The 16,003-nt window shown below is 31.3% G+C and overlaps 3 protein-coding genes across 3 annotated transcripts; 2 read left to right on the forward strand and 1 right to left on the reverse strand.

Moving 5' to 3' along the window:
• The first annotated feature begins 349 nt into the window (after positions 1-349).
• LOC124543652 lies at positions 350-3,383 on the forward strand. Its single transcript, XM_047121912.1, has 4 exons — positions 350-539; positions 1,326-1,547; positions 2,218-2,385; positions 3,119-3,383. Exons 1-4 carry the CDS (start codon positions 449-451, stop codon positions 3,361-3,363), a joined length of 726 nt encoding a protein of 241 aa, XP_046977868.1. The 5' UTR covers positions 350-448; the 3' UTR covers positions 3,364-3,383.
• Positions 3,384-3,385: 2 nt separating this feature from the next.
• LOC124543651 (aarF domain-containing kinase 1) lies at positions 3,386-11,278 on the reverse strand. Its single transcript, XM_047121911.1, has 6 exons — positions 10,687-11,278; positions 9,984-10,394; positions 9,653-9,826; positions 8,930-9,130; positions 7,566-7,772; positions 3,386-4,691 (listed from the first exon to the last, which is right to left on the reverse strand). The coding sequence occupies exons 1-6, from the start codon at positions 11,122-11,124 to the stop codon at positions 4,572-4,574; spliced, it is 1,551 nt and encodes a 516-aa protein (XP_046977867.1). The 5' UTR covers positions 11,125-11,278; the 3' UTR covers positions 3,386-4,571.
• A 1,571-nt stretch (positions 11,279-12,849) lies between these two features.
• Positions 12,850-15,038, forward strand: LOC124543796 (60S ribosomal protein L18a). The gene is made up of 4 exons (XM_047122101.1): positions 12,850-12,958; positions 13,395-13,571; positions 13,954-14,133; positions 14,832-15,038. The coding sequence occupies exons 1-4, from the start codon at positions 12,941-12,943 to the stop codon at positions 14,988-14,990; spliced, it is 534 nt and encodes a 177-aa protein (XP_046978057.1). The 5' UTR covers positions 12,850-12,940; the 3' UTR covers positions 14,991-15,038.
• Positions 15,039-16,003: the final 965 nt, after the last annotated feature.

A 16,003-nucleotide genomic window follows, 5' to 3' on the forward strand; every position in this document is an offset into this window, starting at 1 on the left:
TTAAAACTTACACCTAACTTCTTATTACTTTATTTCCAAAGATCATCAAAACGCATTTTTATGAATATAATAAATACCAGTCTACGTGGCCAACAGTAAAAATGTCTTAAAAATAATCTTCAAATAATTATCTGACTTTGTAATAAATAATATTAAATCAATAACAAAAACTACACAAATATTCTACGAATTGTATGTCCGAAATATCCAAACTTTGTGCCAAGAAATAACAATCGCGTGGTTTTTTTTTAAATTATTTCACGCTATAGAGTAATGACGACTTAACTATGTTAGTCCAACGAGGCTGTATATAATGATATCGTGTCAAATACTATTGTCAACTTATTCCTTTGCGCGAATTTAAAAGTCACGAGCACAAAATTTACGGTAAATGCGGTGATTTTTATAATCAAATCCTCTTCCGAGGGGAACAGGGGGTGTAAAAGCAATGTCTTTTATAAATTTCCTCCGAATTTCGAGTGGATTATTCAAAAAGGATGTTATCACCTTCCTGATTCTACGACGTCACGATTTGAATAGTAAGTTCAGAACGATAAAAATAGCATAATTTAAAAAGGGGTTCCAATTATATGGTGTCTAAAAGGTGTCCTGTACTGTAGAAGACTAGAGACTAGACAATCAGGGTGGGATTATTTACCATTTTTTTTTATATAAATTAGGCTAAATAGGCTAAATAGCCTAATTTATATAAAAAAAAATGGTCTACTAATCTGATTGCCGATATAATGGTAAAAAGCCTCCATATCATAAACCATAAGTGGAATTAACTAAATATTCATAAAGAAAACAACCAATAACCTTTTTTTTAAATAATTCACTCTGCATCAACCCAAATATATGTGGTAAAGGCAGGCAAACGATTATGGCTTACTGAATTCCTCACTATGTCAAGTATCTTGAATCATGATATTTTGTTACTGCAATTTGTACATTTTATAGTTGAATTTGTTTGGATGTATAGCAAAATTTAGAAACAAGAATGAGAAAATTAGTCCGCGGACTTAATTTGATGATTTACCATAAGTAAAAAGAAGTAAAGTAAAACAGTCTGCAAATTTCCCACTGCTGGGCTAAGGCTTCCTCTCCCTTTTCAGAAGAAGATTTGAAACGTATTCCACCACGCTGCTCCAATGCGGGTTGGTGGAATACACATTATATACACACAAGCACGAGATGAATTATAAACACAAGTAAGCACATATATAGTGGTGCTTGCCTGGGTTTATACCCGCAATCATCGATTAATATTTATGATTTACCAAATACTTCATTAAATACCTTTAAAGTTATAAACTTCATTCTAGTATTCGATGAGAAACTTCGCTACATAGCAGTGAAGCCGACAGCCTCTGTATCCCAACTGCGACATAAAGTGTGGTATCTCCTTGATTTGCCGGATTACTGTGACGAAATAATAATACTGAAATCTGAAAGCGATCGTGAGTTACCGTTGACAGAACTCCGTAAGGGAAATGACCCTCAACACCCGTACATCTTGGAAGTCTGGCTTCCTAATAAAGTTATATGTAAGCATACTTTAATTTTACAGGAATTGATAGTTATGTAAAATATTAAACTGACATAATCGTATTAGTACTTGCTAAGTTTGTTAAATTCGAATCAGAATAGAATTAATAATATTCTTACAGCACTAATATCTAAAATATTACTTACAACAACAGCCTGTCAATTTCCCAATGCTGAGCTAAAGTCCCCTCTCCCTTTGAGGAGGTTTGGATTATATTCCACCACGCTGTCCCAATGCGGATTGAAATACACATGTGGCAGAATTACTATAAATTTAGACAAATGCAGATTTCTTCGGGATCTTTTCCTTCACCGCCGAGCCCGAGATGAATAATAAACACAAATGAGCACATGAATATTCAGTGGTGCTTGCCTGGGTTTGAACCCGCAATCATCGGTTAAGATCGCGTTCTAAACACTAGGCGGTCTCTTTTAATAGCACTTACTACTTTGTTATTTATAAAAATAAAATGATGTAGACGAATGAAGTTTCTACCCCCGTAGAAACAGACTTCTCAGTAGTTGACTACCCAATTACAAGAACATTGTCTTAACAGATTACGTAACACTACATACATACTCATGATCATTATTGTTTTTATTTTGTAAAACCAAATCAATGTTTTTCTACTTTTCCGTAAATAAAGTGCTTGTTTTTTCGTCTTATAGCCTCAGGATTGCTAAACAACATGATAACTATGGGTAATAAGAGCGCAGGTGGTGACAATTATGAATCGCCAGATACCGTGTTTGAGGAGAAAATCAAAGACGATTACAAAGAAAAAGGCATTGAAGACGAATTATGTAAAAATTTCAATTTTAAAAACACTACAAAAAGTTAGTATTCATATTGAAATAATTAAATTCGTTATATGCAGGCAATTATACTCATACTTCCCGCAATCTTCCGGTGTGTAAATGTGTTAGGTGTGTCTAATAACAAAATAGGTACTCATCTGTAAGTTACAATATTAAACAACAACAACAACAATCCCACTCCTGGGCCTCTCCCCTCCCTTTGAGGAGAAGGTTTGGAACATATTCCACCACGCTGTTCCAATGCGGGTTGGTAGAATACACATGTGGCAGAATTTCTATTAAATTAGACACGTGCAGGTTTCCTCGCGATGTTTTCCTTCGCCGCCGAGCACGAGTTATAAACACAAATTAAGCAAATGAACAAGGTGCTTGCCTGGGTTTGAATCAGCAATCATCGCATGTTTGTATTGTTCTATTCTACGAAGGCGCGCCCCTCCACGCCAAAATAAACGGCGTTCGTTTGTGTGAGTGAAAGACGCACGTACAATATGTCTTAGTGTGCGTGAGACGTCTGAGAGTAAAATTAGCAATAATATACAAGTTATATTATAATTTATATAGTGAGTGACCTATGAGTGAGTGATAGACCTATTCTATACTTGATTTTTGGTGAGTTTTGTGATCGTTCTTAAAGTTCGTCTTTGTAATTGTAAATATTACAAATACTTATAATTAATAGTAAAGTCTGAGAATAGACAATAAGTTAAATATAAACAATTTAATCGAGCTAGGATTATTTACTTCACAACAGCTGCAACCATCAACGAAACTGTAGCGCTCAACAAATTTCGAATGAAGGATACACATCAAATGAAAAACAAAGAATGTGAAAAGAGATCTGACCTAACTTGCAAAATTTCAACATCGTCGATATTCTTCAAGCTCCACGGACGAAAGAGCAGAGATAACTTCGCAAATATTCTATTAAAAATACAAAGTGATCTTACGACTTTAACCAACAAACTATCGGACTTGGAAAACCGGATACAATTGTAATGTTTAAAAAAATAAAAACTCATGCCAAAAATAATTCATTTTATTGGGTATATTTTACAATATATGAAATTTGCTGAAATGCTTACAAAGTAAATAAAACATATGTATATATATAAGAATTAATTCTTATCATCTAAATTGGTCTAAGTGTATATATCGCAGTCAAATGGTTGGAATAGTCATCAATTGCAAAGATAGTCCTTTCGTTGAAAAAGGCCATTCAAACACGTGTCTAGTTTTATAGTCGAATCATTATGGTGTTTAAAACAATTATCGTCATTGATGTAATTTTACATATCGACTAGACTAGATATCAATTTAATTATTTAGTTTAATAAAACAAAGTTGATATCCATCTAAGTATTGTTGAAAAAGTTCAACCACTTGGCTAATCAACATTTAGTCGTATAATTGAATGACGTTTTTAATTAGAGGGCTAGTCGTACAATTAAATGTTTTCTTCAATGACCATGACGCGATTAATACATAGTATATGTGATAAAAAATTAGAGCTAGCACCATCGAACGACACGAAAATATACAAATACACAATTTAACTATTGGTATGAAATATTTGAGGTAAGATTCAACGAAGCTGACTAGGACATTACTTTGTATCATTATTGAAATAAATAGGGTTGCCAACACGATTAATTGTAGAAAATATAATATTGTTTTTATATTAATTTGTTGCAACATTCTGATAGGGTTTCGTGAAAGCTCTTAGTGGTGTCATCAAACAAGAGCATTGTGACGTTTTAATTGGAGGTTAAATGAGGTGACATATCTTAGTTTTAATGTGTAATAGCATTTGGCAGCGTGTAACTAAACTAGAAATATTCTAAACAATAGTAATAATATTATAGTCAAAGTTTTTGTGCTTTTATCTAATACAATGTTTGCAAAATAATATTAAAAAACTTTCACAACAAAAAAATAACAATTTGAAATTCTTCTTGTATATAATTTATAGAAATGAGACGATTTTAAAACCGGTATGTAAATAAAAAATATACAATATACAATTATATTTAATATTTACATTTTTTTATATATTACAACACACATTTACTATTTTGTGATTCTAATACTGGCAACCCCTTTAAAATATCCTTAAAACTCTTAAAGCATCATACGCAAAATAAATATTTTTTGGTTACCATCAGACCCGACTTATATAATACAATTGGGTAGTGTTTTAAGAAATTCTAGCTATACAGATTAAACCTAGTTCGTAGTGACAAATATATCCCGTATATATACAGAACGAATAGTGACCACACATACTTCGTGTTTAGAAACTGCTTTCTCGCCAGTGACCCCGCTTTCTGAAAGTGTTAAAATAATATATTATCACTCACGAATTGTTTATACAAGCAATATAATAAAATATGAAATATTTCTTCAATTTATTAGCATTACACTTTACTGAATAGGGATAATTCTGTATAATTCTGACCGAAATCGATGAGAGAAAATATTTAAAAATCCTTAATTAAAGTACGGAACCACATTAACAAACAATATAATACCACAAATACGTTTACATACAATAAGAGATCATTTATACATACAAGAAATAAAAAAGGACCTAAAATTGATACATGAAAACTCAAGTTTAAGGTTACAACTTTATCCAAAACTATGTGTTTACAGTTACTACAAATATATTTTTAATGGAAATAAGGCATCGAACATACATATCTTTTTATTTCTTTTGCACTGTTCGTACTTTTTATGCCAACTGTACATCTTTCATTGTACTTTTAAATTTACAGTTAAACACTTTTCAACTTTCTCTTGGCTACTGTTGTAATAAAAAACGTAAAATTTAGTCCTGATCAATATTTAAGAACTCTTTGGTTTAAATTAAAAAAAAAATCCTAGAAATAAGATAGCTATTGATTACATGTAAATGAAAGACCAATTGAAAGCTGTAAGTTAAACATAAACCTAAGTCAATGATTGTAGGAGCATGAAGTTTTGCACGGTAGGTCTTTGTTTACATGAGCACTAAGGGATGCAAATCTATGCCCTATGGGAAACTTCTGAGTAAGGGACAAAAGTTTGTGTGAAATTGAAAGGGTTCTGTTTGTAAATATGTATACGTTGTCAGTATTCTTGGAAATCATCATCTAAGCGCTTAACTAGAGAATTAGGAAAATTGGAAGATCCTTTTAAGTCTTTATTTTTTTACATATACAATCTATATTTTTCTACCAGATGCAGGGAATTTCGAAAAAGGTTTTATATGAGTAATTGAAATTTTTCCATTTCATCTTCTTTTATAGTAGCGGCACGCTATGATGGCCGTTTTGACGTTTGCCTGCTCATGAAATTTCGTATTTAATAAATAATTACATCAAAGGAGAAAATTGTTGTTCTTTATTGTCAATAGTGACGTGCAGTTAGTCATAAAATTTATATATTTTTTTTTTGCGTAAACGTGTACGTCACACTCTCACACTCGACCTCGTAGTCGGTGTTATATTTGTGTTGACAGTAAACATTTTATCTATTTTATAAATTATTTATTTTATTTTATTTATATATGTTTATTGTAGAAAATTATTAATTAATTAAGTTATTCATTCTAATTCCAATTTTTGATTTAAATTGATTTCGTTCGAATATATTACTTAAACTTATTTAATATTTTTTTTAATAAATATTTTTAATCAGATACTACTTGCAACAAAAACTTGAATTAAATTACTTGCAAAAAAAACAAAGATTTGAATATATTATATCGATAATAAATTTACATTTCACATCACTTTTTTAATGTGTCAAAACGGCCATCGTATCTTGCCGCTAGTATAATGACTATTGACATAACACGCCTGATTTTGATGTTTTTGTGTACAATATATAAGTATTAAGTATGTACCAAATCGCTGCGACTAAAGATAAAATAGCTAGTAGTTATTCAAAACTATTAACCGAGAAAAATCGAAGAGTACCTATGATTGGCGATGAGAAATTCTATCGGGACTACTGTTGATACAAATATATTTTCTCATGACACAGTACAAAACAAAGTCGCTTACCGCTGTCTATCCCTATGTATGCTTTGATCTTTCAAATTACGCGACGGATTAGGATGGGGTTATTTTGTATAATAGATACAGTGATTCGAGCGGAAGGTTTTTTATATAATACATAGATAATATAGTAAAGAAATACTGATCATTTAGACATGCTCTACTATATTAAGTAAGAGCATTGCCCACGTGCGAAAGCGGTTAGGGCTGCTAGTTTTAAATAAATCTAATAAAGAATCATTTTAATATAATGTAATGACATACAAGTTTAATTCTATAGCCGGAAATCAAATGACATTGACAATTTAAGTGCCTGTCGTTGTATTGCTAATTAGTATGCGGGGTGCGTTCATTATAAATCAATGACAGTTTGTACCAACTAATTTCCTTATATTTTATTTTATATAAACTAGACCCTATTATAATAGTTTCTCATCTTAACAAAAAGACATATATAAAAAACACGATTGAAGATATAGTCTATCGTGAAACAAAAATGTAGTAAGCGCCAAAACCATTTCTTTTTGGAAATATAAATATTTTGACAAAAAAGGAAGTTAAGTTAGTCCTAGTACATAATAATAAATGTGAAATTAATTCTATCTGTCTGTGTGTCGCTCTTTCACGATCAAATCAATGAACAAATTTTAGCTACAAGGAAGGACATAGGCCACTTTTTTTACCTAACAAATGACAACAAACTCCTTAAAACACGAGCGAAGCAGGCGACAACTAGTATGTTATTTATTACAATTCCGCCGTTTTTGTGTCAAGAAACAATAAACAGAAGAAAAAAAATTCTTAACTGTTGTAAACCTAAACAACAACAACAACAGCCTGTAAATTCCCACTGCTGGGCTAAAGGCCTCCTCTCCCTTTGAGGAGAAGGTTTGGAACATATTCCACCACGCTGTTCCAATGCGGGTTGGTGGAATACACATGTGGCAGAATTTCTATGAAATTCGTCACATGCAGGTTTCCTCACGATGTTTTCCTTCACCGCTGAGCACGAGATGAATTATAAAGACAAATTAAGCACATGAATCAGCGGTGCTCGCCTGGGTTCGAACCCGCGATCATCGGTTAAGATGCACGCGTTCTAACCACTGGGCCATCTCTGCTCAAAACCTAAAACTTCAATATAATAGTATGACTCACCGTAAACTCGTGCTGGTATATGCTCTTAGTACAGCACTTTGTCATGACCATGAACCCGCACATCCGCTCCTGCATGCCGAGAGCGTACTCGATGCTGCGGATGAGGTCGTTCGTCTTCAGCACGAGCAGCGCCTGACGGTCCACGTGCTCGAGGCAGCGAGTCACGTGGTGCAGGAAGTTCGGGATCTCGTTTTGGAAGGTCGTTTTCTGGAATTCGTTGGTAATATGTAATGCTAAATGGCAAATCTGTGCAAACCCTTCAAATTACACATTAAATATTCAACGCCAAGAAGCAATACTGTTGTGTTCCAATTTAAAGAGTGAGTGCCCTCAGTCACCCTTTAAATTGGAACAGGTAAGGTAAGGAGTCAGTTACATCCCTATGTGACTGCAGACACAAGGGACTCCGTAATACTTAAGCTTGATGTTGCAAGAAATATTGACCATTCTTTACAATACTCCAACTGTTACCAATGGTTGATGACCACTTACCACCATATTTTAAAATATCTTATTACATTTTAAAATATCTTATATCTCATTATCACCAAAAACATTGACAACCGATCTCATTGTAGATTCATGGAGATTAAAAAAACAAAATTAAAAAAAAATCCCAAGTACTAATATCAATGCATCGCATCTATTATCCTTAAGCTCCATAACTACATAGATCGAGGAAATAGAAATGGAATTATAAATTAATTATTCATGGTTCATATAACTTAAAAGTAACAGTCAGAATGACAAATCAATTTACAAAAAACACACTAAGAAATGCATTATTTTCCTCAGGGGACTTGTAACTTGCAAAAAAATTTGTTAATAAAAGACATTGTTTTGTACTAAGCACACTAAAGTAATTGCTCTATAGTTATATTAATAATATATATGCACAAGCATTTACAAACTATATACTGGCTATAAATTCATCATTTAACCTTTTACACCAATAAAATAACCTTAGTCTTATTTAAATTTTATCTTATTTAGTTTTTTTAATTCAATTGTATTGTTTTTTATATTTTCTTAAGTTTATTTTAGTGTGATTAGTTAGCTGTAATTTTCGTTAAAATTTGTGTTTAATTTATGTTTGTTTTCATTTTTGTCAAAATATTGTCTCACATTTTTTTTTAAATTTGATATTCGTATTGTAGCAAGTGTCGTACATGCCTGTAATGGTGTACCATACAGAATAAGTCTGATGTTCTTTATTAACTACTATTTTATTGTGTGTATGCCGATGGTGTGTCTTTTAAATAAATAAATAAAAATATAGTTATGTATAAATAATAGTGTAAATTAACTAAAATACAAGATAATGAGTTCTTACTGTTAAATTATTCTTAATAATATTCACAAACCTCTGCAGACGATGGTTTAGTTTTGTCTATGCCTTTCATGATGACATCCCACGGTCTCCCAGTCACCATACAAGCGAAAAGTCCATACAATTCTTTCTCTATTCCTAATTGCTCCGCATGCTCTCTGATCTGATCTCTGTCCCTTGCAATTATTGAGAGCCATAACTTTGAATAGTGGTAACGGAATTTGTCTGTAAGTTGCTAAAAAATATAAGGAACAAATTGATTTCATACTTGAGTGTCACAAAATAATTTTTAATTCTACAATAATACTAAAACCTTTTTAATGAAAGAACAACCTCTGAGAGACAAGCTTTGGATTAAGATGAATGTACAATGTACATAATAACTTTATTTATTGAATTTTAAGAAACATACTGTTCATATTTACTTAAATAAAATTTGAAGCATATTTTTAGTTATGGGAAATAAATGATGATAATTATTTTCACTGTATCTTGCTTATTCTATCATGGACAAGTCAGGGTACCAATTCTGCTAACAAATTATCAGTTTTTGCAGTTGAAAATATTATTTCCATTCAGCTGTAACCCTATTTTTCTAACACACAAATCCAAACACTCAATGTTAGATCTAGATATTCAGTCAAAGTTAGATCTAGATAGATATTATAATCTTTATATGTTATTAGAATAATCCCCCAGTAGTGCAATCTCAAACATTTACTATTATTTTATAAAAATTTTAAATCTTAAGACTTACAGCATAAAGACCGTGGTCCAACAAGAATACTGTCACATCCTTGTCCTGAGGTTCCTTTTTTACAAGAATGTTACCAGGGTGGGGGTCGCTGTGCACAAAACCAGTCACGAATATCATATGTGAATACAGATCACCTAACTTTTGACATAAGTCGGGTCTGCTTATTTTGTGTTCCTGTTAAGAAAAAATAAAGAAAGTTAAAAAGACTGCATACCAGCGGAAGAATCATAGAACTTGATTAAACAGAACACTTTTATAAATTAATATTGCATAATATTTCTATTATTTTCATAATTAAAATATAATTCAAATAATTTTTTTAAGTACTTACATCTATATATTTGACATCATTAACCTGGCCACCAGTAACATATTCCATCACCAAAACTCTCTCGGTACTAAAATCCCAAAATATCTTAGGAACTTTTAACCATGAATAGTTTTTAAACAATTCTGCAACTTTCTCAGCGTTTCTGCCCTCTTGCAAGAAGTCCAATTCTTTTGCAATATTTTTCTTTGTCTCGTCGATAAGCCATTGCATTTGAAAGTCTGGAAATACTTTTGACATTGTTTTAATGATAAATTCCATCCATTTCAAGTCAATTTTTGTATTTTTTCTAACAAAATGATGTTGTACTTTAACTGCAACTTCCGGCCCATCTCTTAATTTAGCCCTATGGACTTGAGCAAGCGAGGCTGTTCCAAGAGGTTCTAGATCAAATTCTTCAAACAATTCCTTGGGCTGTAATTTAATCACTTAATTATATAAGGCATTATTATCCTTACTTAGACAAGTATTTAGATTGTGATGACGTAACTATTGTGTAACTAAAATATATGCATGATATAAAACTTATTAATTTTTTTTTATTATTATTGATACATTGTCGTTTTTAGTTATATTCTCACACAATCATTAGGTACATTATAATAAGTATGTACATAATATTATGAAATATACACTTTGTGCTCATAAAAAAAATCGTAATATCTGTATTAAATATATCAAAAACTTTGTATTGAGGTATACTTACATCTTTCTGAAGATCTTCTTTTATAACTTCATATAATTCTTCCACTGTGTTTCTGGGTGCATCTTTATGTAAAATTCGCATAGTCGTCACATATTCGCTGGGAAGTAAGTAGTCAAGAGCACCAATGTGTTGACCAACCTTTATGTAGACCCCCTTGTTTGCTTTGCATAATTCAAGCAGTTTCTCTGCCCCAATTTGATGAGCTTGGCTTTTAACCTCCAAGTATTCGTTTGAATTTTTATCCCATTCTTTGCTATATAACATGGATTGGTATGTCCTACCGATATCGACGGCCGTGTAAGCAGTCCTAGTTAGTCTCACTATAGCCAAAGAATTGTAATCAGTGTCATTATATTTTAAAGCTACAACAGCACTTCCTACGGTAACACCACCGTACAATGAATACTTCACGACTTTACTTAAATTTCTCGACAACATATTTACATTTGGACACTTTTTAAACTTAAGTTAATTTTTATCAACATATTATTTTGAAACTTTAATTTTATTTTACGACAAACATCACATAGTACGTTTACGTCAAGACGAAGACAGCGAGACAGTCAACAGTCAAGTACAACTTCTTAAGTTCGAATTTCATTGTCAATGTCATGTCAATCGTCAAAGTTGTATGAGTTACATGACTTTACTGACTATATTCATAGTAGGTACCTAACTAAGTAACTAGCTACCTAATTGCCAATTACTAGAGAATTCCTAAATTTGATGGTATTCTTGGACAGAGACATAAAAATTATATAAAAAAATTCTAATTAGAAATTAATCAAATGTTAATCTATTACACAGTACGTTTTTAGAACATTAATCTATATAAAAATATATAATATATACCTATACATATATAAAAATAACATGTCTTGACTATTAATGTTAGGACCATGAAATTTAAGTAGGTTCGTTTATTTGAGTAGACGTGACGTAGGAACTAGGAAGGATTCTTGGAAATTTTACCACTAAGGGGGTGAAATAGGGGTTCAATATGTGTATGTAACAAGCCCGTCATTTTCGAAGTTCTATCTTTTGGACAAATGTGTTATACAAAGAGGCTAAAATTTACTTATTTTTTTAAGTTAGCTGTAAATATTTTCAACCTACTAGCGAGCAAAGCCGCTGGCAAACTGCTAGTCACAAAATAAAGATAAAACTCAGTCGCAGATATGGACTATTTCGTTCTTTAGTCACTAATCTGTCATATCCTTATCATTGTAAGTAACGAAATCAGTTAATAATTATTATAATTATGATATATCTCGAACGTTTGAAACTGAGTTTGCTATAATCGTTCCAATAATCTAACAAGACAGCAAATCCAATAAAATATCAGGCTAGGCATAATCCATTAATTTTGGTGTTTTGACACTTTTAAAATATTTCAGAAGTTTGAAGGAAAATACTTTTTTTTAAAATTAGGTATAGAAGTTTTAGCGATTGGTATGAGGCATTATATACTAAATCACAGTTAGCTAAAATTTGCCTTGCTCGTGGTCAAAAAGTGTCTCAATTATCAACTAATATTAATAGAAGACTTGTATTTAAACATATTTTAAAAAATAAGTCCTTCCAAAGTTGTAACCCCCTAGCTCAATTCATACTCTATGCAAACGAATTTACGTTTGCATAGAGTATGAATTCTTTTAAACCGATAAAAGCAATACTTTGTTAATAATTCTTAACTGATTTGAAAAGGATAAATGTGGGAGTATATTTGTAAGTAATCAAAAATCAAAATCAAAATCAAAATCAAAATAAACTTTATTCAAGTAGGCTTTTATAAGCACTTTTGAATCGTCATTTTACAATTAAGTGAAGCTACCTAGCCTAGCTAATAAGGAACATAATATATTAATACTCAAGATTGGTAGTAATTTTCAATGTAAATAATGGTTAACATATCTAACACTGACCATTATGTGATCCTGTAAATTTCCAAGTAAGATTATGTTATAAAAATATAGTCTTTTTGGACTCAGGTGAATGGTTTGCTAAATTAAAATAAAATTGATATAAATATATAAATGTGAAACTTTTTTCTTTAAATGTGCAGAAAGTGAGTCTAAATATAAAGATAAATAAATAGAAATTAAAGAACAAAATAATAATGTAACGAGAAAATTAATACTTATGTTTTAACATAATTTGTTTTTTTGTTAATGGCAATAATAATTATGACGCCATTTTCTTTCCTCAGTGATCCGTTTCCGTTGACAGATCTTTTTAGCTAAAATCTCTCAAAATGAAGGCTAAAGGAGAGGTAAGTTTTATAAAATTAATATAATTATAGACAGAAATAATGGCGTTTCACATTAATAATAAAGTAAAAATGGTTGTTTATGTGTATTTAATTTTAAAGTGCCCAAAAGTTTATGTTTTCAAATGTGCTACAGTGACTTTATGTGAGTACACGTTGCCGCGGCTATCTCATTTGGATATATCGTTTATGTTCAATTAAATTTTTACATTATATTTTAACTGTTATAAGTTAAAATAATCTGCATTGTACTAATTAAAACAATGTTGTGAAAATAATGTGCTTTTCAATAACTTAATATAATATTATAGGTTATGTCATGTTGTGTTTGTATAAAACTATTGATATTGTATTTCATCGTTCGAATTTGCTCATAATACATGAAGAATATGTTGTTTTTGTTATAATATTGCTTAAGTGAATCCTATTTTTATTGTAGTTGAAAGAATTTGAAGTCATCGGGCGCAAGCTGCCGTCTGAAAATGAGCCGAAGCCGCCCCTATACAAGATGAGGATCTTTTCCCCAGACACCATCGTCGCCAAGTCCCGTTTCTGGTACTTTTTAAGGCAATTGAAGAAGTTCAAGAAGGCAACTGGAGAAATTGTTTCCATTAAGGTATGCAATGGTTCATATTGGTTAATTGTATATTATAAGTGGTATCAATATATTCTTGATTATAAGGATTGATGTGGAAAAATTTTTGTGAATTTGATAAATATTTTCATGTGGATTTTGCTCTAAAGCTTGCTGGTCAAATTATATTGATAACAATAAATGTCTAATTTTACTTGATTCACATTTTTTCGATTGTAATTCAATATACGTACACACTATTTCTATTGTACTTCATAAATCTTTTTTTCTTAATGTAGTAGTGATACATAATTAATAATAAACATTTTAAAGATACATAAAATTATTGAGATTAATTATTTTAATTTAATATATCTACATTTAAAACATGATGTTAATATATAAATATTTTAATTTTTTACAGGAAATCCCAGAAAAGAGCCCAATAAAGATCAAGAACTTTGGTATCTGGCTGCGTTATGAATCCAGATCTGGTGTCCACAACATGTACAGAGAGTACCGTGACCTGAGTGTGGGAGGTGCTGTTACCCAGTGCTACCGAGACATGGGTGCCCGTCACAGAGCACGCGCACATTCCATACAGGTTACAAACTTGATTCACTTTAATAAACCGATATATTCCACATGGATATTACTATTTTGATTATGTCTTGCTTGTATTCAATCTTGCAACTGATATTTCGTTAAATATTATTTTGAACCGTTTTAGAGCTCTATGTTATGCTTATAAGTGCTTAATAATGTTTTATAAGTTCAGTTTTTCATGCAATTAGACTAAGTAATGTTTTTTATGCATCAATGTTTTTGACACTTATAATATAGATGGTATAGACTGTCAAGTATAAGTTGGCGTTCCTGTGACAGCACCTGCTACACCCTTTGTCTTGCCACTTTTTTGTTTATTTTACCAATATCTCCCTAGATAATAAATAGATTTTGGGTAAGTTTTCTAAATAAGGGTAAATAAAAGAAATAAGATATTAAACGAACAAAAAAAAATTAGTACATGTTTTTGCCACACGCCAACTTACACTTGACGCGCTATATTGCTTTGTCTGACTATTGACTGTCTACTGATGTAGCAAGTTAAGAATATAGTGCCAAAATTATTTCGCTACACAGATAAACAGATTAAAATCAGAAATGACACCAAATTTTTACTAATATGCTATTAATATTAAGAAGTTTACATATTTCTCTGAGATATATGTATGCCAGCTTACTGATAACTAATTCCAGTTGTTAAAACTGAAATGTTAATTTAATTAATTTATATTTCAGATCATTAAAGTCGAAGTCATCAAGGCTTCAGCGTGCCGCAGGCCGCAGGTGAAACAGTTCCACAACAGTACCATCAAGTTCCCTCTGCCCAAGCGTGTACACCACTACAAGCGACTCAACAAATTCGCCTACAAGAGACCAAGCACATACTTCTTGTAATTTTATTGATATATATATTACAATAAAATCCGCATAAAGTGGACAAAACTTTTGTATTTTTCATTATTTTAAACATACAATAAAAATACATTCATTTTATTTAATAATAAAAAAATCAGATTAATTGGGAATAGGGTTATAAATGTTTGTTTGTAGTTGCTGGGTTATGTATTTGACGCCTTCAAATGCTTAACTCAGCAACTACAAAACTATTTTATATTAGTATAGTCACTGAAGATTGAATTAGTTATATGATTAATTAATTCATTAGCCTTACTAGAATTAAAAAAAAAACTGCTGATATAATTGGGTTCATAGTGCTGGTAATACTTTAAACTGAAAATAATATGATAAAAGAAAATACTAATCCTACTAAAAAATCAATAATTACGGGAATAATAGGATTATACACTGAAGGATTCCTAAATTGCCCAATTTTTAGATTCAACTAAATCAAAATATTGGAGACTCAACTAATTAAAAAAAAAAAACAAAATGGAACTGCAGTGAAACATAAAACTAGCCGGAAAAATAAAATTATACCTAGTCTCAAGCTCTGTATTATTAGAGTCGAGTTTGAAATTGATTCTTCATCTCGATTTAAATGATCACTACAGTATTATTAAGTCTTCAAACTCGACAAAAATTTGTTACCATAAATTTGGATACTTCATCAGAACAAGCCGCTCAAATTGCGGCATTGGTGTGGGAAGGATTGAATCAATGATTACTAGAAGTTTAAACCACTATAGTATTCCGAAGCTTTGTAGAGTCAAGTTCTTACATAAGGAGAACTGGTACCAGCAGAACGAACGATTTATATCATCAAAACGGAGCTGAATGAAGTGCGTTTTGTAAATGCACGCACAAACAGTTGCGGCGTAAGGCGCGGACGGTGTGGGTCACCGCCCACGGCCTCGCGGTGCCAAGGGCCTTGCGCCCGAAATTTGAAAAAGTATAACATAACATTGGAAAAAGAGTACTGAAAAAAGGCCTCGCAAGCTGTATCTTGC

This window comes from Vanessa cardui, chromosome 3 (assembly GCF_905220365.1).
Source record: "Vanessa cardui chromosome 3, ilVanCard2.1, whole genome shotgun sequence".
Taxonomy (NCBI): Eukaryota; Metazoa; Arthropoda; class Insecta; order Lepidoptera; family Nymphalidae; genus Vanessa; species Vanessa cardui.